This window comes from Osmia lignaria, chromosome 3 (genome assembly GCF_051020975.1).
Source record: "Osmia lignaria lignaria isolate PbOS001 chromosome 3, iyOsmLign1, whole genome shotgun sequence".
NCBI lineage: Eukaryota > Metazoa > Arthropoda > Insecta > Hymenoptera > Megachilidae > Osmia > Osmia lignaria.
In genome coordinates this window covers 4,934,877-4,959,263 of record NC_135034.1, presented here as the reverse complement: position 1 = coordinate 4,959,263, position 24,387 = coordinate 4,934,877, and the positions used below count along the sequence as shown (strand labels likewise).

At 36.8% G+C, this 24,387-nt stretch overlaps 1 protein-coding gene across 6 annotated transcripts in view; it reads right to left on the bottom strand.

Annotated features, from left to right (window-relative positions):
- Phlpp (PH domain leucine-rich repeat protein phosphatase) overlaps window positions 1-24,387 on the bottom strand; it is a 109,890-nt gene that overhangs the window by 60,848 nt on the left and 24,655 nt on the right. For 5 of the 6 annotated variants that reach the window (XR_004581714.2, XR_004581715.2, XR_004581716.2 and 2 more), the window contains one exon: window positions 3,823-5,731. Coding sequence is in view for 3 of the 6 variants with exons in the window: in XM_034326871.2 (XP_034182762.2) it covers window positions 3,823-5,556 (1,734 nt within the window). In the remaining 3 variants the exon portion in view is untranslated. Of the gene's footprint in view, window positions 1-3,822; window positions 5,732-8,430; window positions 8,941-24,387 lie in introns of those variants that run through there. The other variant, XM_034326872.2, reaches the window with a different exon arrangement.

Below are 24,387 nucleotides of genomic sequence, written 5' to 3'. Positions count from 1 at the left end.
CCGGTACGGTTTAATTAACAAATTGAACAGGCAATTTTGATAATTAAATGTTTCGCGGTATCATGGTTTCGTGATTTTAACATTAACTGAAGAACGAGTAAAATTTCATTCACGAAACAAGTATAATATTTCAGTAATATCAATAGGTGCCTTTAATTACTCCAATTTCGACGTGATAATATCAAATTAACGGCAAATTTTCACTTTGTTGTATCGGTATAAATTATCTTACTTAGATTGTTATATATCAGATTTATTAATTATAGGATTAAATTATATTACACCAAATATGAAAACGAGATTTTTTAGTTAAATTTAAATAATATAATGATTTCACGTTCCTGATAATTAAAGTTTAAATTAATTTCAAATTTTAAGCGAGTGAAATTGTATGGAGAGGCAAATATTTCAATAATATCAATAGCTTTTAATTATTTTGTTTTTAATCTGATAATATAAAATTAAAAGTAAATTACGTTAATAATGAATTTCCATTTTGACAATTCAGAAAATTATGTTACACTAAAATAGAAGCAAAATATTTCTAAGTTGACAAAATAAAAATTAATAATTTTATCGTTGGAATCTTGCTAGTCAAAGTTATTGACGAATTTGACGAATTTTCTCGATGCCGAAGTTTCTCATACTCGAGGGTGAGGAAAATTCTTGAAACTCTAGCACAACACGAACGTAACCCCGTGTGAACTTGTTCCTCCCTTATGTAATTAAACACCTGTTCGTCTCGCGAACCGGTCAGTCACGTGTTACCAACTACCCGACTTCCTTTCGCCACACTTTCTCAGATCGGCGACACCTGTTTCAACGGTATTCTCGAAATGCGACAGGTGCCTTCACAAACTCACCCATTCTACCCATACAATCTAAAAATGTCATTGAGAAATCGTTTATAATCACCTATATTCCCAATTAAGCCAAACGTGTGAATTTATAAACAAAACACTAAAAATGATATTTGCCAAGTAGCAGTAATTGTTATGAATCCTAATTAAAAATAGGAATGTTACTAATTAGTGCAAATATAGCTTACTCTATCTACTCGAATCTATCTACTACCCTTATTTCAAAACTTCCCTAACATTTTCTTATATACACAATCAATAATTAATAATCATAGAAAATAAAGGGTTATCCAAATTGAGTGTCACATCTTCAAATTGAAATAAAACACAAAGTATGAGATTTGTATAGTTTCTTTATTTTAACACAAAGTCTACTTTACGATATTAATCACGAAAGACAATATCATTCAAGTGTCCTCAATCAAATTCGTTTGATCCAATTTTCATTTTCACACAATTATGATATTGTTTTTCAGCTCGTCAGTAGTCTTCTAAAAAATTCCCTTAGAGAAAAGTTTAATGGTGTTAAATCACACGGTCTTAGTGATTCGTCAAAAAAAAAGTTGATTAAGTTGAATGATATTGTCTTTCATAATTAATATCGTAAAGCTTACTTAGTGCTAAAATAAAAATACCATACAAATCTCAAATACTTTCCGTTTTATTTCAATTTGAAAATATGGATAACCCTTTATAATAGAAAAATAGAAGACTATTTCCAATGAAGAATCAAGAAAAGCAGGCAAGTCTATTAGGATGGTTATTGTGGCCGCGTGTACATACACGTCTAGGAGAGCGGAGTATCCGAAGTAGCTGTATCCAGCCGGCTAGAGAGGTTCTTTTAAGAGGCTGGCTGGTTGCTATTTAAGTCTTAGCCTTCCTTTGATTACTGGCGCGTACCTCGTTATCTTTGAGAAGCCAGCCCACGTCCTACTCATTATACAACGTCGTTCCCCGACCGAGCCGAGACGAGGGATGAAAGTTTCGGCTGCAGACACGGCAAAATCGGTTTGCCGGTATGAGAAAGGCAAGCGACTCGAAAGCGAACCCCGAAAACTCTCCTCGACCAACGCACCCCGTACCGATCCTCTTTTTACCCTTCTGTATCCACCGTTGCTTTCGTTTCTCCACGTCAAAGGTCTGTTTTGTTACGCGAGATGAGACGAGACGAAATTTACGACCACCTCCGAAGATTCAAAGCTTTTCCACGTGTAGATACAATCGCGCGGTGTGCTTGTTATCGATCAAAAGGTTCAATCGCGACTGCTACGCTTATTTAACTCGATGGGAATTTATATTGAAAGCAGTCGGGTTTGATTTGTAACGCTCTGTTCGATGTAAACGATTTCTCTGATCGTATGCTAATGTAAACTGCACCGGTTGAATTCAACCGAGAATCATGGTCCCTGTTGATTAAATACTTCCGGATGTATTTATGCTAAGGTAAATGTTTCTTGTTCAACAGATTTCTGCTAAGGTATTTTCTAATAAAAAAAATAGAATTTGGATGAATTTATTTATGAAAATATGAAAAAGGTTTTTAAATGTGAAAATTTCATATTTAGAGCAAGAAAAGTTATGGTCTTTGAGTGTTGTGTTTTATATCCTAGAGCAATGATTTTAGAATTTTGTTGGATATCTAGTTTACTGCCACTCAGAATATAGGGACGACGTTATTGGGTATTGGAGATTCGGGACAATCGCGTTTCCAATATACATATTAGTAAATCTATAGACAAAGTTAATAAAAGCAACTACAGTTTATATTGGTTCACAAATATAGCGTCTGTTTCTATTGTTCCTCCTATTCTAACTACTACTATGTTATTACCAACAACAATGATCAACATTTCACAAATTAATCATGTTCAAAACAAATTAATAATTCAATATTTCATTTGCAATTGTTATACCCCTTTCAATTTTTTCATTTAACTTTATTAATAACCGTGGAACTGAAATTTTTATAATTTCGCACCTGACGTTTCATTAAAAATGTTCAATTTCATTTAAAATATAATCTCATCAAATTCAAGTGGCAAATATGCAGTCAAAGCGAATGCCTTCGAGCAGATCGCAGGTTTCTTTCAGCAAAGAATACGGTGAAGGTGAATCGCAGTTATCTTTCGTTCAGCGACAGGAAACGATAACCGATCCCCCTTCACTCTCTTTCGCGAAAATGACGAAACGAAATCGCGCGACTTATCCCTTCAACGGGATCCCGCAGTTCACCAGGATTTCCGGTCTGCTCTCTGTCGCAGACGTAGTTAATGCTCGAGCACGCGATAAAGCTTCGCCGCTGATATTCCACTGAAACCTCTCGCAATTTTTTCTCCTCTCTGTTTCTTTCTTTTTCACAGGGATCGTCGTCTCTCGGTTTTTACCCCTTTTCATTTCTCTATACGCTGCACCACCTTCCACCCTTAAATCGCGCTTTCTTATCACGTTTCACTTCGTTTCTCGCTGCTACGAACTTAAATCTTCCACAAAGAAAGCCGTCATATCTTTGTTCAAGAATCGGTTACGTTGTTTTTCTCGTCTCGCCGGGGATCTAATCGCGATATTGGATCGAGGGCGATGGTAAGCGATCGATAAACGTGATTGGAAAAATTAATATTTAGAGAGAAATATTATTGACTTTAAATTAGATAAATTTTTTAATAGAATCTTTTTAAACTACAAACAGAAAAAGAACTCGACGGAGAGAAGAATTATTATTTTTATTTCTAATCGTTAGCTAAAGTAATTAAAAACCGTCGTTAATATTATCACTATCCACCCAGTTAATCACCTCGTACGGCATAGAATTTAAATTCAAAGACATCCACCGCGAAGACACGTCATAAAGACGTCACTTAGCGCAGCTCATTAGCACGTCAGACTTTCTCATTAAGTTCAAACGCGTATCCTTTGCGTCGTAAATCAAATGAATAATTAGTGGAGAAAGTTCAAGCTCGCTTACCTGAATAAACAGAGACAGGTCGTCGCCGAGCAGCATATCCCTGCAGACATCTTTAGCAGTGGTATCCAGAGTAAGATAGACGAGGCTGCTCTCGATACCCGTGTGGATTCTAACCCATCCACTTCCGGTGCCGACATCGACGCCGACTCCGGAATCCCACGAGGAATTGAACGTTTCTTGAAGCCTGCTTACTTTCGGACTGGTCAATTCCAAAATTGTACTGTTACTACTTTCGTTTGAATCGCAATTGAAACCGTGAACCTTCGTCTCGTCGATCTTTTCCTCAACTTTGCCCGATTTCTCGTTGTCGAAGCTACCGATAGTCTCGTCAAGATTCTCCAGAATTTCCTCCTCCAAGGTAACACGATCGATCCGAATCTCCTTCACGGATCGATCTTTATTCTCATCGATTCCATTTGCGTCACGAGTTTCCGTTTCCTCTTGCTTCGGTTGGTCGGTTCTCGCTTCGTTAAAGCGATCGCCATAGTTCTCCGGGTAGAATCTCGAGCTCCCTAGACAATCGGTGTCCTCGTTGATCGTCTCGTCTACGTGATTCTTCGTGTCCTCCACGTTCGAGTAAAAAACCGACTTGGAACTTTTCTTTCCCTCGGTTTTCTTCCATCTGTATTCAGTCCTCGAAGCCGATCTCCTCTCTTTATCCTCCTGATCGTAGAAACCTGGTCTGCTGGTCATGATGAAGTTCTCGTTATCGCGAAGTATCCTCGACTTCGACACAGCCTTCGTCGATCGTCTCTTATCGGAATCGGTTTGATCCTTCGACGACGTCAGTTTCTCGCAATGATCTTTTGAGAATGTGAACTTGTTGACGTCCGTCTTGCGTTGTCTCAACGAATCCTTACACGTATCATCCTTGTTATCCATCTTCGTTTTATTCTTACGTCGAGCTTCGACGTAAACGTGTTCTTCCTTCCGAGCTTCTTTTCCATCGTTCAAAATCGCTCGACTTCTTCCAGGTTGCTCCTTCGGATTCTTATTCTGACCGTCCTTCGAGTGATTCCTGGATTTTGATTTTTGTTGGAAGCGTTCGTAGTTAGCCAGGATCTTTTGATTCAATTCGTGGATTAATTCGAGTCTCTTGGTAATGGAATCGTTCGTCTTGTCAACCTTCTTCACGCATTCTTCCTCGTTTTTCCGGGTCTTGGTCGAACCAGTAAGTTGACGTCTTTGTTTTGTTAACTTCCTGGATGCGGATCCTTCGCTTGGAGTACCGATTTCATATTTAGAATCGCTTTTAATCACGTTCTCGTCGTTTGGACGTTCGAGGGAGTCGATCTCGATGGACCATGAAGAGTCCTTTCGTTTCTTTTCTTCCTGCTGATAACCGGATACGTTCATCAGTTCTAAACTTGTTCTATCGTTGGTAGATCGTTTGTTAACTTCGATATCCGGTTTCTTTCGATTTCCGCTCAGCTCGATCCCTTTCTTCGCGTCTGGACGAACCTGAAGACCGGCGCTTGAACCGCTGCTCAGGCTGACTCTCTCGTTCAATTCCCAATTGATCGTTGGACGAGCCTTTGTACCGGCCACGTTTCCACTAACTATGGGACACAAACCGAGCTTCTGATTGAGATCTTGCCGTGGAATCGTTTGGTCGCTTGTGTTTGTGCTTGTCCTGACCCGTAAACCACGGGTCGACGATAGTCTACGAGACCTTCTTAGTTTGCTGCACGTGCCGGATACTGTCCCGACGGCTGATTCGCTCGCGATCACCATCCTGATTCAGGATCATTCGTCGAACCTTTGCAATTCCTTCTTTTTCTCTTCAGGGATTTAGCACTGTTTTTTGTGTCATTTTTTAGAAAACCTCCTGAATTCTGAGAGGTTTGAAACGAAACTTGGTAGCACGTTCATGGGTTGATATAGAGTGTTGCTCTTTGATGATGTTTATCTGAAACAGAGGAATAATTGGGTTAGATGAATGGATGTTTAATTTTCATTTTGTAACATTTTAATATTTTAATATTTTAATATTCTAATATTCTAATATCCTATCATCCTAGTATCTTAATATCCTAATATTCTAACATTCTAACATTCTAACATCCTAGTATCCTAATATCCTAATATTCTAATATTCTAACATTCTAATATTCTAACATTCTAACATCCTAGCATCCTAATATCCTAATATTCTAATATTCTTATACTTCAATACCTTAATATTCTAATGCTTTAATAATCTAATACTCTAACACTCTAATATCCTAATATTTTAATTCGTAGACAGATACAATGATATTTCTTTCTTTGATTTTTCAAATAAATAGAATTCTTTATCAGAAATATTTCATCCTGGAAAGAAAACGGATACCCTTCAAACCGACATAAATTTTGCGGACTCAACGATAAAGGAATCCTTTCAGGTGGACCGTCGATAGATAAATAGAAAGCAAGATACGTGATTTGAACGAGCAAACTGAACTTGTCTCTTTCGTTCCCGAGCTACTTTCCTTTGTACACCATCAACTAAGTACTTCCCAGTTTGATATTTCGACCTGCTGTATGAAACGTAATTCTCCATAATAGAAACGCGTTGGTCATCGATAGTTCCAGGGAAAATGGGAAATCTTTTAGAAACACGTATCGATTTTCTGTAACGAGTATCGTTATTATCGTCGTTATATGAAACGACGATCAGATATGATAGTTGAAATTTGTCACCACAGAAAGTCATTAATTACTCAAATATTTAGAAAGGACAAAATTTCATTTCTATCATAATTTATCTAATAATCATTTGATACCTTGCATAAGTAACGTAATTATGGAGATTAAAAATTTCTTTTACTATTACTCAATCATTCCAGGTGTTAATTAAATTACGCAATCCCTTTATTCGTGAAGTATCAAATTAGACATTGAAGAAGCAAAGAAATCGAAGCAAAAGCCAATCGACTGGTCGTTAATTGGAAAATCGAAAGATTAAACGAGATCTAAAGACTTTAATATCTTCGAGAATCCAGTGCTGAAGATTCGTTTACGAACAACTTCTCTTTGGATTCGTTGACGTTAAGGAGACACCGAGTAGACAAAAAGATAACGAGGAAAAGAAAGAGCACGATCCAAGATGCTTTTCCTCGGCGTAAAAAAAAAAAACAAGCAAAAGGATCTTTTTATCCTTCCACTTTTCTTCTTCTTCCGCGACTCGAGACGCGACGACTTGATAAATACTTGGATAACAACGACACGAATTACCATTGTTTCGCGAGATACCAAGGAACTAGCTGTCTCCGTTCGAGGATACTTATTGCGCGAAGAGATACTCATTAATTTTGATGTTTGCCTGGAAAATGATAATTTTATACTCCCTCTTCAGTCACGGAAATCTTGTTTTAACAAGGTAGATATCCTAGGAGTTCAATTCCAATTTTAATACTATTAAAATATACATATTATAATAGATCCAAAATATAAACGATACGTATTTCTTTGATTTATGGAAAAATTGTTTTAAGGGATGAAATAATCTTCGAAAATGAGGGTGCTGAATGCAAATAGCATGTAGTTCATCCATTAAAATTTCTTTCCACCCTGTGCATATTTCTCACGGTATATTTTTAAATAAAGAACGATAAGATGCACAAAGAACGTATCTTGACTGATCAAGAAGAGTACAGACATCTTTCACGTGCATAAGAGCATGAAGAGGGTATTTTAACAAGCAATGAAGAGAAGAATCTTGCGCAAACTGAAAATTCATCTTATATAAACTTTTCAGAATAAACAAATATTTTGATAAGAAATCAAAGGAGGTTTAATATTTTACTCTGAACATAAATATTGATAAAATTTTTCTTAACAAATTGTTAATAGCTTCTCAAATATTTATAAAGGTGTATCAAGAATTACGAAATACAGAAAATACATAAATTCTTTGGGCAGAGAATAAATGTTTACTTCACTGAATTCAGTGATTCCGGACTTTCGAAAGGTGTAGAGTTCCATGACGCATCGGCACACCCATAGAATATTAATGGAGTCTCCATAGGATGTCAAACAACGTCTAACAATAGTCTATCTTGTATCTTTTGGTACAAGGCGAGAATTTCTTTGACGCGTCCATTCAAAATACCAGATACTTGACACAAATATCGATTAACACTTCGGATCTAGGTGACGTACAAAGGTGTTCGATCTTCTTGTCTATGCTGTTCTAACGACAAAAGATACTTCAAACACACTTTGTTCCACTTTCACGGCTGTCGAGGGTGCTAGAAAAACATCTCTGCTTCGACAGAATCTTCTATTAACACCGATTGAGTGTAAAATTACGATTAGAATGCTTGAGAATCAATTAATAATTCAATTATACAAAAATCACTTATTGAAGGAATAACTATTAGCGTCAAGGATGTTGTCGTGTATCATTAGTACAATTAGTAGTTGCAAATGAAAAGTTTTGATTGAAAAACATAGTATTTTTGTAAGAGAGTTATTCAAGCAAAAAGAAAATTATTGGTACTTGATGGTTGATAGTCATAACCTTCGGATAATTGCTAATTATTATTTGGATGACTGATGTATGATTAGTCATTATTCAATAAACATGAAGAATAAGGTAACTTGAACCTACATTTATACTCGTACCTTTAGAAACAAAGATGTTCCATAGAGCCTTGGTCTCATTAAATATATTGATCACTTTAATACACACTAATGTATGCATCATTTTCATCACAAATTTTTAATTCACATATTAGATCTATGGAAGATCAATTTCCAATTTATCGCGACAGAACAGTCACAGGCACAAAAGATCACAGAGAAGACATCGTGAAAACTAGTACAGGTGTTCCCAGAAAATAAGAGATCAATAATATCAAAATCGAATAAAGAACACAAAATCTAGAAAAATCACAAACGAGACACCTGATTTCAGTGATGATAAAAAATTCTATAAGTATCTCGGTGAAGCGATAGATCATCGACGTATAAATCCATCGAAAAACACAAAACTCAAAATGATCCACAAGAAACACTCATTACACTTTCCACTGCCATTCACGATCACTTATTAAATCCCAAAATCTGAATGAAAGAAATGAAAAAAAGAGCCTCAATGAGGCGCGTACCGAGTCATCGTGGACACTGGGCAGCTTTGAAGGATCGTCTCGTAGCAGCCGACATCATGAATACATCGTCGGCCACCTGTCTTTTCTACCTGTTGACCATGTTCCACGTTGTTCGTACAACGAACAGAGACAGAGAAAGGGACAATGAGAAGACGAAGTGGGGGAATATAACAACGAGTTAAACGAAGACGAACGATGTATCAAGGAAGATAGTAGAGTGAAAAAAAGGCGATAGACGGGGAGAATCCGAAAGTAAGAGGAACGGAGCGAACTCGAAAGGGAAAAAGAGAGAGTAAAGGGTTGAGAAGAGAGAGAGAGAGAGGAATAAAGAAGAGCGTCTCTTTTCCACGTGCTCGTTTCACGTGTTTCAGAGAAAGATGGTGGGGCATGGTTTTGCCCAGCTGTCGACCCTCGTTCTGGGGGAACCATTGCAGAAGAATGATGCACTTCCGCCCCCCTGATACGCTCTTCTTTCCGTTCCAATGCCTCGAATTAATTTCGACCGCGTTTCACGTGCACGATCGCTCGGTATTTTTCCAACACCCGATTCGTTTACTTCTGCCTCGATGATAATGGAGAATCTCAGTCATCTTCAATGGAATTCGTACACCAATTTGCTTTGATTCGTTTTCCATATGAATTCGCCTGAATTATTCGGCAGAATCACTTAAAATTCGTGTTTTTGGCAGGTGTTGTTTTGTTTATTAGATAATTATTGGTGTCAAGGTTTGTAATTAATGGGAAGGTTACATGGTTACTTTGATTGAACAAATTACTAGATCTTATATACATAGTAATTAGTTAATTACGGCCTGTTTTGGAAGCATCTTTTCTATAATTATGTGATTTCTTCTAATGAAATTGGTCATGTAGAATTATTATATAAAGTTTGAGAGATAAGAGTGAATGATTAATTATTATAGAGATACATGGGTCATTGGATATCAAAATTAGCTTTTAAATCAGCTTCATAAAGATACCTTGATTTTTAGGGTCAATTTTGACTTGATTGAAATTTTCTACCAAAAGTGATGTTCAGCTTTGAAAAATTAAAATTAGCAGCCTCATATTGCTCGGTCAGCTTATCGTCTTACAATTGCCAGCAGCGTGAAAAGTTCATTAAGGCTATTAATTATTCAATTAATTATCGGGAGGTCCATTAATCAACTACCCAGCCCATTCGCCTGACGCCACATTTTACACCCCCAAGATATAATTCCATGCCCAGTCTTGATTCGAATTTCGACCAAACATCCATGAATTTTCGTTTACGCGAAACGCAGTTAATCTTTGAATCCCTTGACAACTTTCCAATAATACCAGCTTTGATTATTCCATTGGAAATTATCAATTTCTTGATCAGAGATAATTTTTGTAAATAGAACAATCGCGAGGTTACATTTAAAATTAAATTTGCCCTTCAATTTCATATAGCTTCTATCGATTTGAAACGAAGTGCTTCGAAGGAAAGATTTTATATTTATAGACGTCTCTTTTGGCTTTTTACCAAATAAAACTATTGTTCCGTCTGCAATATCGCGTTCTACTATCGAGACTAACGAAAAATAAACAAACTGCTACCGATTGCTGTGCAAAGAATCAAAATTGCTTCCTCAGCTTATTTCCGGATTGGAATCGCGGATAACATTAGATACATATTAGAAAATCTGATACTTCAAACGATTTAAAATGAACATTTCTTCACACTAGAATCAAATCGAAAGCGAACAACCTACATTTCGATTTGCTTTCACTTACGTTCCTACTAATCCTATTGTAAAAGTTCGACACGAAAATCATTCCATCACGACGAATTTTTCAAAATCTTCAAAGAAAAATTTTCAAATAATTTTAAACCACAATGACCCCTATTCAAGTAAAATGTACAGTTTCCTGTTAAAAAATGAATTGCCGTATTGAAACCACAAATTTCGTCAGAGAAGAATGATTTCTCATCGAGCACCTCCGAGAAATCAACAATACCCTTTTCCTTCCACGCAAATCCAAACCGCCATGCATGCATAACTTTTCCCACGCATCCTGTTCTCTGATTCAGCATGCGTGTCCGACCTCCAGGAAGCGAGCAAAGGTGTGTCCTGTGGTCACACACTGAACCATGTGGTGCCATTGGCAAGCATCGTTTCAAGGTATAAGGTTGTTAAAAAAAACTCTGCTCATCGAAAATCGTTTCTTCTAACACCACATAATTATCATCAATTTTTATAAAAAATTTGAGTTTCATCTTTAATGATTAACATAATTTTAAAAAAAAAAAGAAAAAGGGACTTTTTCAGGCATAGTTTCAAAAGAAATTATGCAGGGTAAAATTTCCGAGCGCCCAACCCTCTTAGAAAATTTTCTTTTTTACCCCCTTGCAAAGCGAACGTATCACGGGAGGAAGTAGCACGTACCGGAAGTGGCGCATCCCTTCAATCAATCCGTCTATCCGGCGTCTTTCGAGCCGAGCGAAATTTCAACCGCCTCGTTCGAGAAGGATCCTTTCTCACAACGTTTCCTGCGACCAGGATCCGACATTTTACATTCGCCTTTCCATTCAGCTCGAGAATCGATCCGCCCATTTCTCCAAACGATCCTGCACGCACACACACACGTAGGAAGCTCGATTCGTGCAACAAGTTTCAAAGTGATTCGAGTTAACCCGTTGCTTACAAGCTTTGTGCATAGACACCAGTTTTCTTTGTCAGCCGATGTGTCGCAGCCTGTTGTGTGCATCGGCTCGAACCCTTTATGAATAGTTTGCTGCTAGATTGTATGGTTTTAACGTATCCCTCTACAGTGTGTCCCGCGTAAATGGAAACACTCAATTAATTCCTAAACTATTAAAGATACAAAAAATTGCTTTGGTGGTCATTGCATGGTAAGAGGAGGTAAAATTTTGACGTGGATGAATTTTTTTTTGCATTGTCATTTTCAAAAATATAATGGCAAGGTTTAGTTTTTTAAATGGAACTATATATTTTTCTTTCGATCATTTGATAGTGTTTTTGAAGTCGAATTCATTAAGCTTGCATGTATATTTGTTTTCGAGATATTGCGCTAACAAAGGAGATTTTTCACGGGAAAAATTCACTTCAGTGAGAAATATCAGCAGGGGTCCTGTCCGCGCGTGAACGGGACGACAGGTCCAAACTTTAGACGCGAACAGGACCCCTGCAGATATTTCCCATTGAAGTGAATTTTTCCCGTGAAAAATCTCCTTTGTTAGCGCAATATCTCGAAAACAAATGAAAATCAAGTGTATATATGCAAGCTTAATGAATTCGACTTCAAAAACAGTATCAAATGATCGAAAGAAAAATATATAGTTCCATTTAAAAAATCAAACTTTGCCGTTATATTTCTGAAAATAACAGTGCAAAAAAAATTCGTCTACGTCAAAATGTTGCCCCCTCTTACCATGCTTAGAAAATAATTGAGTGTTCCAGTTACGCGGGACACACTGTATATGTACTCGGATGTGTTCTAGATTTGAATGGGAGCAGGTTTGCTTCTTCTATCAGAAGTGTAGCCATTGAAAATTTTCGATAATATCTTTGTTTCTAACAAATTTTATTATTAGCTACTAGTATATGTAATAGTGGATACCTAAATTTCCATAGGAATTAATCACTAATATTATTAGAAATTCTTTGACTCATCTAATTAAAAATATTATAATAGGTAATAGATAATTTAGAGAATTTTTTATAATATCGACAATGGGGTTCTATAAAACTACTCTCATATGAATGACACGATAATAAACGTATTAAATAAAATTCCTATTAGAAATCCAAATATATTCTCTATTCTTTCTGGACGATTTCTTTTGCGAGACACTTGGTAAACGCAAAAGCCACGAAAGGAGAAGAAAAGGAGAAACACAGTGGTGCTTTTGTTTCATTCGGCGAACTTCTATCGGCTCTTTTCTAGCTAGAAGGACCCTTTCACAATAGCAGTACTCGCCTAACCCACTTCCACGATCTCTTCAAGCCGCAATCCACGTCAACCTGCAGTATTCGGGGTATTCTGAGGCACAACCGCCGCCCCCTCGCATCCCCCTTTTCTTATTGTCTCAACCAGAGAACTCACCCCCTATACCAGCCACCGCCCTCTTCTCTCGTAATTACAAACGAAGCCAATTAAAGCGGATGAGCCTAAATGGCCTGGCCCCGACGTTTGACTGCGACCGCCAAAGCCGAGACAATGGGTCTGACAACGATCGTGTCACTTCCGGCCTCGTTTCTCCTTTCCTGGCAATTTGCTTCGCGACCAACCCCTCCCAATTTCTCTCACCACCCACCCACTCAGGAAAAAATTTGTAGTTTTTCATCTGTGTCTTGTCAAGTGAATAAAAACGCATTCCAATTTGACCCATTTAATTTTCAATTTTGAAAAAAGATTCAATTCCGAAGCTAAGAAGAATTAGTACTCGCTGTTTCGCAATCTCTGAAAATTCCAGCAACGAGAAAAGAATTTAACAGAATCGAATTTAGCGTGTTCTGTAGCACATTCGCAGTGACACAAAGGTGTAACACGTACGGTACGTTCTCAGAATTTCTTATTTAATGGAGCATATTATGGCACGTTTAAAGCACGTTTCTGTCCACGTTTTTCTTACCCTTATCTATTATACGCGCGTGATAACACGACACCTCTTCAAACGTACGTACTTCACATACAAAATTTTCAAATAGTTCTATTTAATCTTGCAGATTACGGAAGCGCAGTATTTAGCCTTGTTTAGCAATTTACTTTTTCAATGTAAATTCGGTATAAAAGAAAGTCGCTAGAAAATGGAATAAACAAAGTAACACCTCAAAAACGCCAATTTAATCTGCATCGTAAATCTAGTCAATTATTCTCGATGGTTTAAAACAACCTCCCCGGAGAGTTCCATTTAAAAAAAAAAATAAACCACGAGAACGAGGGTAGTTCGATATCGATAAAGAATATCTCGATTAGTCGATCGGATGGGTGTCTCGAAAAAGGCTGTTCCAATAAATTGTCAGTGTTGCTAATCTTTCCGGCAAGTTTTCCGATATTTCGCGGGAGGGGGGTAACAAGTAAATCGGACCGGCCCGTGAAATTGGGAGTTCCGGCTGGCCGTTGTCGAGTGCCACGATCGATTAGATATCCTCCCGTGAACTCTCTTGGATTACAAGCTCTACCTGAAAGAAGCTCGATTCCGATGGTAGAGAATGAGAGAGACAACTAGATAGACGATTAGGCGATGTCGTGCTGGATTATAGGATCGGAAAAGGTTCACTGTTCGCGCCTACGGAAATTGAAAACACTACGACGATAAAGACCCATTATCGTCCAGTGAATTGGGTGATTTTGTTGCTAACTACGAGCCTGGTCGTAGTTTAAAAAATTAAATATAAAAATTATTACTACTACTAAGAATTCATTTTTGTTTCGTTCGAAAGGAGATACATTGTAGATTAATTGGAAAAAATAATAATTTCATAATAGTTCTCTATTTTTGATTCATTCGATGCGATTCATTCAAACGAAGTGTGATTGTAAGTAAAAGGCGGTGCAATTAGTTGAAGCAATGACGTTAGATTCAAAGGCTGTCAGGTAGATTGTAACACGTTGTACCGCAGGTTTACAAGCACCGGTATCGCGATAACTTTGCCGAGAAAGTAAATGTATTAATTTCGATTTCCACGCAAGAAGAGCATAAATCACTTACGCAAGCGAATTAATTACCATAAATTCGCGTCACGTAACACCTCGTCAGAAATACCATTTACAGTGACGCATTAATAATTTTTGCACTCCTTTTAACTTGTGGTTTAATATAAATACATTTACATTGTTTGAATAATTCTACATTGTTAATTAACCAAACGTACAAATGTACGATATTCCTAGTTGAATTTTTATTTTTCTCAAAAAGATATCAATTTTTTATTTAAAAAAGAAGAAGATAATCTATCATTTTCGATATATTTATGGAGTGTCGATAAATCTGAGGCTTTCCAAGATTTGCTACAATAATTTACGAAACATGTCCGTTCGAGCGTTCAAGCTTAATCACAAGTTATACGAAATTTCAATTAATATTCGGTTTGTCGTACGATTCGACAAGAGATGCTGGTTGATTTATCTTCGAACGTGGCTTCTATTTCATTCATCTTATTCAACGTTCATCCGCGTCTCAAATGAGGCATCCCAGTTCGAAGCTCTTTAATTAAACTCGCCCAACGAACACTTTTTTCTCCCTTTGCCCAACGAGGCTCTTTAATTAAAGTCGAAATCGACTTTCATTAAATTAACGTTGTTTATTTGTAATTACGTAATGTCAAACGTGTTCACCGCTATCCTGTTTCCTGCATACATCTTTCAAATGAATTTTCTTTTTTTATTTTCATTGAATAAAATCTCTACCATTTCTTGCTACATCAATTTTTATTTCTTAATTTGAAATTATTTCTAAAGGAAATTTCTTAATTTGAAGAAATATGGAATACTAAATAAATCCTCGTGATATTATATTTTCTTCAGCTATGACTGGCGAAAGTGTACAGATTTTAATTACTCTGAAAATATGCAAATATTCGTAAAGGTACACAGCAACAGGTGTCTTCGAAGATTCAACCAGTACGATACGAATTTTACCTTAATTCAATGAATTTTTTAATAACCATGCATGTATTCCGAAAAGGTAAACATAATATACTCCAAAACACAGCAACACTTTTAAACGAAACAGAAACATCCTTACTTAGAAAACAATTTTATTTCAGTATCCATTAAAAACTGAAACTAACAGAAATTTCGTTTTAGAGACATTAGTAATACACACACGGTACTCCCATTTACGTATCCCGTATTTTACCGGAGAACTTCCGTTGGTTCATCGCGAAAAGAAAACACGGAATAATGGGAAAAGTGACTTTTCAACGAAACACGTGACCCACGATTTCTAACAAAAACATCGCCATTCTGTTATGAAATGTAGGAGGAACGAGAGAGGGAGGTTAAACGAAAGCCATTTTATATACCCGGGATTTCACTTGCCACTACTCCATCGTTGCCCACCTCGATGGGGTTTTAACATTTGGCTTTCGTAAATAAAGATACACCGTTCCAGCGATAACAACTCTCCGAAAGTAGATAAAAGCTGGCAGCCACCGATAGAGAGAGAGAAAGGAGCTTCTAAATTCGAGGATCGAAACTCGCGTTTCGCGATATATCCGCACCGTAAACGGTGTTTTCGTATCGTTCTACCGGATGCAAATCTCGCGCACAGGGAACCGGAACTCGATACACGCCTATTATATACGACCCGATATTCCGTGGCGATTCGAAAACTGCCATTTTCGAAAATACCATCGCGACGCTTCAAATAAATAAAAAAACTAATCAGAAATTTTTGTCCCACCCTATGTTTCGAAATTTCTATTTAAATTAACATTCGAAGTTTGACATATTTTCTGAAGAAACAAATTTCTCATCAACTCTCCGTTTATAAATCATCCTTTCCAGGATCTTTATTCTCTGATTGTCATAACCGTGCTACGGCTCGGTTCCGTTTCATTTCCTCTTTTTCCTGATTCTTCCTTCGTTCCAGCCTGCTGAAAGCGCGCTCATCCTCCGTCGGAGGGTTCTTAATAAAATCGGAATTGTTAAGCGACTCATTATAATGAGAAAAGGAAACTTCCGTTAGAACAGGAAACGCGAGTTGACGCGGGAGGATCGGTAAAAAATTTGCTTTCGTAATTCGTCCCTCTTCCCTCCCTCAATCTCGATTAACCAAAGTTTTCTATAACTTCCTCTATAACTCTTTCAGTCTGACGAATATTCATTGAATTAAATCTAATACGGAGAACTACCCAAGTGTTACACTCACTTATTAATGAAACTTTGCTCACTTATTAATGAAACTTTGCCAGCTTGTAGAGCTCGTCGAGCTGAACACGCCTATACCCCGTTTTGTGGGCAGACGACTAATTGTTTAAAAGATATTAATAATTAAAGTTAGACAAAATAGAATATAGAATTTTAGTTATTCAAAAAGAGACAAATTATCATTTAAAAAAAAAAAAAAAAAATGGGAACCAAGGATTTGAACCAGGGATCTTTAGATTGCGAGTCATGTGTATAACCACAGAGCGGATCCATGACTCGCAGTCTGACGGTCCTCGGTTCAAATCCTTGGTTCCCAACAATTTTTTTTTTTTTTAATGATAATTTTTATGTAATAGTTATTCAAAAAGAGACTAATTATCATTAAAAAAAAAAAAAAATGTTGGGAACCAAGGATTTGAACCGTGGATCTCTAGATTGCGAGTTGTATGTGTGAGTTTGTTATACTTCAGAATGTAAGGAGTAAGGTAGTTCCCCTTGTAAGTGTTAAACTTTCGATTCCAAATTGTTATCCTTCTCTGGATCATTATTTCTCGACGAGGAGACAATCGCAACGATAGACAGTGTCATAGTGTATCGAAAGATATAGAATAAGAATTGCTTCTTCGGTTTCGATTCTTCGCGATTATTTCGTGGCGGAACTATCGTCGAGCTATCGATTATATCGCGAGAGGGTGGCTTCGAGCCGACGTGAAAAGAGAGGAAGCCGAAAGCCTCGACATTTGGATGGAGTTCAGCCATCGAAATTTCTCCGATTCTTTTATTCCCAGCCACGCCGTTCGCCTTTCATTCTCGTTTCTTTTCCCTCTCGGATATCGGGAATACTTCTCAAAGATTTTCAACTTACCCTTTTCAACCATCTCCCAAACCACGTTCCACCCTGCTCGGATCCTGCAGTTTAATTAACTATCGTTCTACCCTACACCCTTTTGTACTTTTTACGAGCGTTCCTTTGTGACAAACAATTTATTTCCTCGCGGAAAATACTGCTCATCCTTTGGAAATATTCTCTCTGGATAAATTAATATACAAGGGTGTATACCGTGTGTGTCGACTGCGCGTGTAGAAGCTAGCTGAGAGATTACGCTCAGCGGGATTCGCGTAATTTCCAGACGCCGAGTTAAATTAATATTCAGTTTCCTCGGAAATCGGATTCGATCGATAGCCGCGTTTCTAAATAAATTGTAGCGTTGACAAAGTGAGCTTTCCGGGATTATTGGGAGATTTGGAATGAACGAAATTAAGAGAGCATTTGAATAAATATAATTGTCTTCTATGAAAATTTTCTGATAGAACAAATAAGAAGATAAAAGAAGATTCGTATAAATATTTGTGGAATTTTCTGATAGGAAAACTGAGAAAATAGATATCGATTTGGAATGAACGAAACATAGAGGTATGAATGTTCCAATTAATCGAATGTACAAATATGTGTAAACCCGCAGTTTGATTTTATTAATTAAATCTTCGAGTATTTATTTTGAATATTTATAGAATTCTAAGGATTAGGAAAAAATTTAAAGTAAACTGGCTGTGCTTATAGACTGAACGAATGGCAAAATATTAAAATACCGATTTCAAACCAAAAATAGAACACAACGATATGTTAAAAATCATCAAATAGCAGTAGCTTCAGCGATAAAAGTTTCACAATTTTGAAGGAGCAGAACAATTCCTGCTTCCTATTTTTCAGGATATCCTAAGATACATATAAGACAAATCGATTCGATCAGTCGAAGAGGAGGATCGATCGTTGCTTCTTCCTGACGAGCGGTCACGTACGATAACGAAGAACACGCAATAACACCTGTCGCCTGTCTCGAGCCGAGTTCAAGTACACACACGGTACAATAGTAATTCCTTTTCACTCTCGACATCAGCGCAAACCAGTTTAAGCATTCCATTCGTTGTCCCGGGCTATTGCTTTTCGTAGTCCGTCACTGGCTACGTTTGCCGCATAGTAAACGTCGTTTGTCGCTCAAGAATACCTGAACGAACGAATGTCTCTGAAAGAAATGTCAACTGTCTGGAATAGAAAAGGGAAGAAGAGTTCAACGACAATCTGAAGTCCGTGAAACGATTAACCGTTTGAGAAAAAACCTACAAGAATATCACTGAAAGTTTTTATCTTTTCCTATTTCAAATTAAATTTTACTGCCTTGAAATTGATCGGTGATTGACAGAAGAATATGATTTTAATAAAAATGCTATTTTCAAGAAATTTTCATTTCTGAGAACTTCAAGAACTTCCAATAAAGTGGACTTATTCTCCACTTACATTAAACAATATAAAACATCTGGCATCATTAGAGTAACTTGCCATAATAATATTTCACAATGATTCCTTTTTATTCTTGTATCTCCATTTATCTTGCCAACTTTGTTACAGCGGATTTCTTCGTCCCTATAAAAGGGCTGGTTATATTGTACACTGCGTTACAATGGATATTCTTTCATATTCCAAAGAATTTTATTTTTAATTTAGAGTGTCTCGTAGTTATAATAGTTACCGAGGATAATTCGCCGTTTGAGTAAAACTATTTAACAACAAATAACCATCGTTTTGCTTGTAAACTTAAATAATTTGAAACGTTAATTAACACCTCCCAGAGCGTGCACACTAAGCGTGGAAAGTTTACGAAAGTTATATGAAGTTGTCCGCGCAAAATTCAGGAATAAAGTTTAATGTCTTCGTTGTAGACACGGTACACGTACGTACAATGAATAAATAAATTAAGTAGTGAGTTTGATTATCTAAAAAAATATTTTACAAATCTCCAATGTAAAGAAATCGAATAATTAAAAAAAGAAGAAAAAAACTGAATAGCTTTATTATTATTAAATTTGAAGATTAGTGTTTAGAGATCAGTGTAAGTATTAGTGTAAGAAATCGAATAATTAAAAAAAGGAAGAAAAATCTGAATAGCTTTATTATTATTAAATTTGAAAATTAATTGCTTAATTTGGAACGTGTTAATCACGCGAGGATTTTCACGACTAACCATCAGCTATTAATATAACGAGATCACCGCAACTGATCCGAAGTTTTCTAACCGAAATTCGAGGCATATAATATCTTTAATGCAGGAATACGTGATTTTGGCTTTGATCAAGGTAATTCGATCGAGCAGCTGGAATTAAGCCATCGAGTCCATCCGATCTCGGAATAGAATCTGGCCAGCGGAGATTCCAAAGAAAGCAAGCGAATTTTTCGACACCGTGAACGGGCTGCTTGCCAAAATCTGTACAACAACGTTCGATAACGCTCTCTATTCTTCAACGATGTTCGATGAAATTGAACTATACCGTACTAGATACGGATTAAATTCGACGAACCATCGTATAAACCAAGTAAGATCGGATTAGAAGGACGTTATCAGACTGGCCATCGGATGCACCAGGAATTATAGAAGGCGATGGAGGAGTAAAATTGGAGACGGGAATTGATTTCTTATCACCTTCCTCGAATGCCTATTTTCTCGACAAATTACTCGCCCACCGAGATTGCTCGTTGCTGAAAGAAGCGTTGATAATACCTCAAATTACCCAGTAATTTCAGGGTATTACTTCGTCTAATACAGTGCAGTAGCGAGCATGGTAGCTTCTCTAATAAAAGTGGCAATAAAGGGAAGGAGGTGAAAATCCTAATTTGAAGGACATTGATATTAAAGCGACGTAGGGAAAGAATATTTCATGTACTATACACAAAAATATTAAAAACCTGAGCCTATATAAAAATTCTCAAAATCTTTATTTTTTTATATCAACGTGTAAAAAGCCAATTTAATTTAATCATATTATATTATTAAAAACTCCTATAGCATATAGAATGTGTCTTCTTGAAAAAAAAGATCTTGCGAATTATTATATTTTCTGTTCATTTATTAACAAATTTTCTGTTCATGTAAGCCAATAATGATTTTTTTTTCTCTGCCCTGAGGCTATGTATTCGTATTTACACTGATAAACTATGAATTTCATCATAGCTGCACAAATATGGCAAGTAAATAAACTACGAGTTATCTCGTAGTTTAGAAAAATTAAAAAAAAATCAATTTAATTTTTATTCTTTGTTATTTCGAACTGCAAGTCTCGACGTTCTATAGATTTTCCCTCGAACAAGGTGGTCCCATAGGATCGAAAGGTAAATACATGTCACGAAGTAAGGAAGTAAGCATGGCTGCTTTCTCTGTCAACGCGATCATCGGGAGGGTGCAACCGGTGCGAGCGAACGGTACAGTTATCACGTAGAGGCCGGTAATACCCAACTGATTTCCCATATGGCGTCTACGGGAGAACCTCGTCCAGGCGAAAAATTCCACATCGATGCGTGAAATCGTTTTATTTCGCGCGCGGAAATATCAGCGAACACGAACAGCTCCGACCGACGACGGAACTCGACCGTTTATTTATTGCTCCCGTATATGCACTCGCGAATGTATCCGACACGCGGCCGAAAGCAGCTTGCCACTCGGTCGACGTTGATTTATCGATAAAACGGACGTTGGTTCGAATAGCAAAACCAAAGGTTTTTTAAAAACGCGAGGAATCGTTCTCTTCTGTCACCGTTGCTTTTTCATTCGTTACTGCCGGGACTTTGATGATTTAATCGTAAAGAAAAAGCTTCCCTTACAAGGGGAACTATCCAAGTGTTACACTCACTTATTAATGAAACTTTGCCAGCTTGTAGAGCTCGTCGAGCTGAACACGCCTATACCCCGTTTTGTGGGCAGACGACTAATTGTTTAAAAGATATTAATAATTAAAGTTAGTTACTGCTTACATTGAGAAGTATGACAGACTCATACATACAACTCGCAATCTAGAGATCCACGGTTCAAATCCTTGATTCCCAACATTTTTTTTATTTTTTTAAAGATAATTTGTCTCTTTTTGAATAACTATTACATAAAAATTATCATAAAAAAAAAAAATTTTTTTTGTGAACCTAGGGTTTGAACCGAGGACTTTCAAATTGCAAGTCACGCATCTGCTCCGTGTTGAAACACATGACTCGTAATCTAAAGGTCCTCCGTTCAAATCCTGGGTTACCGTTTTTTTTTTTTTTTTTTATATAATGATAATTTTTATGTAATTCAAAAAGAGACAAATTATCATTAAAAAAATAAAAATGTTGGGAACCAAGGATTTGAACCGTGGATCTCTAGATTGCGAATTGTATGTGTGAGTTTGTCATACTTCTCAATGTAAGCAGTAACTAACTTTAATTATTAATATCTTTTAAACAATTAGTCGTCTGCCCACAAAACGGGGTATAGGCGTGTTCAGCTCGACGAGCTCTACAAGCTGGCAAAGTTTCATTAATAAGTGTGCGTAACACTTGGGTAGTTCTCCTTGTTAGACCCCGCGTTTAAAATGATGATTTTTTAAACACCCTATACAGACAAAAGAAGAAAAAGAGAATAGCTTCCCACGTACGAAAAAGTAGTGCCATAAGGTGGTCGGAGCGGAGGGTCCCTTATTTTTCCACGCCAGTGACTCGAATTGTCGAGCCAGTGAATTAAAATCTCTCCCACGATATTAATCGGCCGGTTGCTCGGGAACGGTTTACAGGAATTTACTCGAAAAATTTGACGATTTTCCGATTCTCTGAGCGAAGGGATACGTTCGTTTGCGAGCGCAGATTATCATTGACGGGCGATTATTTATTGTTTGCTTTCGTCGTTATTATTTCGCGTCGCGTTAAAATGATTTACATTACGCTTCTAGCGTACGAGTTAAAGTGATTTATACCGTTCGAGCGGAACGTTGTTGAGTGATTGATTGCGCCACTTGTCTGTAAAAGACTTCGCGTACTTTGTCTTTGGTCTCTCGTTGAACTTCGCACGAAGCGCAAACAAGCTGTTTGACGATAAACTGTAAGTTGAATTTATCGTTTATCCCGAACATGTTACGTTGATTCTATAGTTTACTGCTTCGCGATCGTTTAACCCGCTTGTCCTAACGATTTTGTGTCATCAATCGATGATTAACGATTCGTCTATGATCATCTATTTTCATTGTCAAAAATCTAATTACTATATTATAGGCACTCGATATTTTCTTCAAATTTTAATTTTAAATCTCTGTTTTGCAATTTTATCAAAGTAATATAAGAAATTTTAATAATTTCCATGAGCTGCTTCAAAATGCATGGGATTCAACATAGGATTATAAATTATTTTCTACTTTCATAAAAATCTGAATTAATGTTCCTTGGATATAAAATATTTTAACGCAGACCTGATTTATTTTCTTAAGTGTTTTTTTTCTGATCTTGAATAATGTTATTAATTATGTAAAACAGAGTCTACCTCGCCGATTTCAATGCCCCGAGTAATTTCATGTATATATGTTACACTAAATGTGTTAATTCAGTAAATGTATACGCTAACTAGTCAATGTATGCACATACTAACTCGATAAGTAAATGTATTCACAAGTAATGAAATTTAAACTTTTCCCAGTAGAAGCATACATTAACCGTGTTGCAAATATATGCATTGTCTAACGAATGTACACTCGCGATCAAACGAGGCTTTCCCAGGAAAAATGATGTTCTAGTTTCCCGGGTTCCAGGGTCCTCGTCGTAAGCCTCGCCTTCCCCGAACACCCATCTTTCCTCTTCGACGTTCCCGAAGAGAATGACAATGTAGGAAAAGAGGCCCCATATAACATAGGTCTCTGGAAGACCGCCAACGTTTACGCGGGAAAATTTGAAAAGAAGTGAAAATTATTCGCCAAAATTCTTATTAACACTAGAACTACCAAATGGGTAAAAATGACTGGTTTCCAGTTTCTTACTTTAAATTATAAATTTTATCGAGGGACTTTTGGTTAAATGTATGTTAGCTGTTATCGAGCTAAATAATGAACGTATATATTAAATCATGTTTCATTGTTAAGACAATAGCATTAGCTTGATCGTTTCTTTATTGGAAAATTTCGATTGAAAATACTCTATGAAAAACAAAAGCAATATAAATATGTCCAAGGAGAGGGGTGATATTCTTCGCGAGGTTTCTCCGTTGATTCGTCCCTGAAGAAAAATGAGACTGAAAATAAGGTGGAGAGAAGAACCTAACGAAGTTACCTCAACTACGACCAACACTCCCAAAGTAGAAGGGGGTGGAAAAGGAAATTACATTGAAGAATTACTTGAACAGATTTCCTGTCAAGCTCCTTTTCTCTTTCGCCACCTTCTTTATACATTATCATTTTTATCTTTCCCCGGTGCAATCACAATAAACGACCAAAAATTGAATACCAATTAATTAACTTACAAGCGAGTAACTTATTCTTCTCTACTGCAATTAATTTCGATTATTTATTTACGGTTGAAATTTCCAAAGTACGGTGAAAATTGCCTTATAAATAAAAATAATAAATCCAGCAGTAAATCCACGGTGGAGAATCGATAAGATTCGCGATGGATTCCGATAAACTTTGGATTCACAGCACGGGACGGTGAGAAATGAAGGAATGGGTATTTCGTTGGCGATCGAGAGATCGTTAGAAATTAATTGGAACGAGCCACGATTCTCCTCGACGAACACGCTTTAATTTCCCGCTCTTTTCAGCCGGAAATCCA